The sequence below is a fragment of the Propithecus coquereli genome, unplaced genomic scaffold, assembly GCF_000956105.1.
Source record: "Propithecus coquereli isolate 6110/MARCELLA unplaced genomic scaffold, Pcoq_1.0 Scaffold81, whole genome shotgun sequence".
In the NCBI taxonomy this organism is placed as follows: Eukaryota; Metazoa; Chordata; class Mammalia; order Primates; family Indriidae; genus Propithecus; species Propithecus coquereli.
In genome coordinates, this window is record NW_012154285.1 from 5,184,953 (window position 1) to 5,187,422 (window position 2,470).

The 2,470-nt window shown below is 47.2% G+C and overlaps 1 protein-coding gene across 1 annotated transcript in view; it reads right to left on the reverse strand.

Annotated features, from left to right (window-relative positions):
* P2RX7 (purinergic receptor P2X, ligand gated ion channel, 7) overlaps positions 1 to 1,612 on the reverse strand; it is a 40,907-nt gene extending 39,295 nt beyond the window's left edge. The window contains exon 1 of the mRNA XM_012663518.1: positions 1,368 to 1,612. Coding sequence (XP_012518972.1) covers positions 1,368 to 1,492 — 125 coding nt within the window. The 5' untranslated portion in view covers positions 1,493 to 1,612. The remainder of the gene's footprint in view (positions 1 to 1,367) is intronic.
* Between the last annotated feature and the right edge of the window lie 858 nt (positions 1,613 to 2,470).

Sequence of the window (2,470 nt, forward strand, 5' to 3'; positions counted from 1 at the left end):
AGCTCAGAGAAGTTAAGTGACTTGGCCAAGGAGACATACCCAGAGTTATAAAATGGGTTGCTCTAAATCTTAGTAAACTACACTGTCACCCTGTATAGATAAATATAAGTTATCATCATCATCAACAGAGAGAATAAAGGGGCATGTGCCATCAGGGAAATGCAAATCAAAACGACAATGAGATACCACTTCATAGCCACTAGGTTGGCTATAATCAAAAAGACAGACAATAACAAGTGTTGGTGAGGATGTGGAGAAACTGGAGCCCTGCTGGTGGGAATGTACAAAGCTGCAGCAGCTGTGACAGTCCCTCCAGCGGTGAAACAGAGTTACCACATGAGCCAGCAATTCCACTCCCAGGTAGACATCCAAGACAAATGAGGACATGTGTCCACACAAAACCTTGTATGCAAATGTTCATGGCAGCACTATTCATGATAACCAAAAAAGAGAAACAACTCAAATGTCCATCAACAGATGAATGGATAAATAAAACTGGTCTGTCCATATAACGGAACACTACTCAGCCAGAGAAAGGAATGAAGCATCTGCACGTTACAACATGGATGAACATTGAAAACATGCTAAGTGGAAATAGCCAGTCACAAAGGACCACATATTGTGCAATTCCTTTTATATGAAATATCCAGAATGGGCAAATCCATAGAGGCAGAAAATAGATTAATGGGTGCCTGGAGCTGAGGGAGCATGGTGGGAGGGTTGAGAATGATGGCTAAAGGGGTGTGGAGTTTCTTTTTGTGCTGATGAAAATGTTCTAAAATTGACTATGGTGATGCTAAAACTCTGTGCAACTCTGTGAATGTGCTAAAAAAAAACCCTTGAATTGTACACTCTAAATGGGTGAATTGTATGGGATATGAATTATACCTCAATAAGTTATTTTAGGAAAACAAAACCAGAAAAAACTAGGGTGCCTTCCTGACATCGGACAGGACCTAAAGTTACATTTGCATGCCTGGTCCTATTACTCCCCCTGAGCAGGATGACTCAGACACCAGCATTATCACCAGGTGTGTCCTTAGATCCATGCCTCCACCCTGGGAATCCAGGGTGTGTTGCCCTGGGTTTTCCTTCTTTCCCCTGGCACGCCCTGCCCTGCTCATCCCGGCAGGCCTGGGGTAGAGCCAAAGGGAGTCTCACTCACCTCCCATGGCTTCTTTCTGCCGCAGCCTGGCGCTGCTTCCTCCTGCCTGTCGCTTCCTGCCGCCTGCCCAGCTTGCTGTGAGAGAACGTCTCACATTTGAAAACCATGTGGGATTCAGGATGTGCACCTGAACCTACACCTTGGGGTTTTCTGTGCTGTCAGCCACCGCAGAGATTTGGGGTCCTCCCCACACCCCACTTACCTAACATAGGAAAAGACAATCACGTGGAAGACCCACTTAATGGTGCCATAATTCATGCTCTGGATCCGGGTGACTTTGTTTGTCTCGTACTGGAACACATCCGCGCAGCTGCAGCAGTCCGGCATGGTGAGAGGTGCACTCCCTGCTTGGGGCTGGACCAGTGCTCAACCCTCTGAGACGGGGCCACTGCAAGCCCCCCCAGAAACAGCAAAATGAAACTCACTGATTCTTAGCAGGAGCCTTTAATGTTGAGCTCCTCCAATGACTGCAGGGTGGGGGCGGGTCCTGGCAACTGCCCAAGATGTGGCTGGGATAAACAAAGGCAAAGTCCCACAGGCCTGGCTGGCAGAGGACCCTGCTCCAGCTGTCCTCCCCCAGATGCCTACACAAAGATGGTGTTCAGAGGACGGGCATTTTTAGAATTCTCCCTTTCCTGTTTTTCCTTTCACTTTCTTAGACTCATTTCGGTTGAGAGAAAGGGGCAGCCCTTCAAAAGTCATGAGACCCAGAGCTTCCAAGAGCCTAGATCTTTCCATTGCCTCAAGCCTCACTCAAAGGTCGATTCATTCATTTCTACAACCCTTTATTCAGCCCCAGATGTATAGGAGCCCTGGGTCATTGAAGGTCTTCCCCTTTCCTTCCCCTGCCCCTTACACTACTCTGATCTTCAGATGGTGGAGGAAATCAGATTTGCTGGGGAGCAGGGGTTGCGGGGAGGACTTTATTTCTAAGCTGGACCTTTCCTGCTTGACCCTCTGGAGGTCAACCCAGGACCTAGTCCACTCAGCCTCAGACTACCAGGAACAAAGTTGCAGTCCAACAAAGTTAGGTTTATTGACCTGATGACATCACAAAACAAAGGAAGAAATCGAGTTGTTACAGGATTCCGAGAAAAGTGGAGTTTAGATGAAATCTAAATGAAATCGTTTCAATAGGCTCAAAGCAAAGCAAGTTTGTATAAAGCGGTCAACTTCAAATCTGCATTGCAAAGGGGACCCAGGACCCTGTTTCCTTGGAAGTGACAAAGCTAAGATAAATGTTGAATGTTGTGTCCAGAAACCCTTTTTCTGAAGCTCTGGGCGTGAGTTGCAACATTGAGGCAG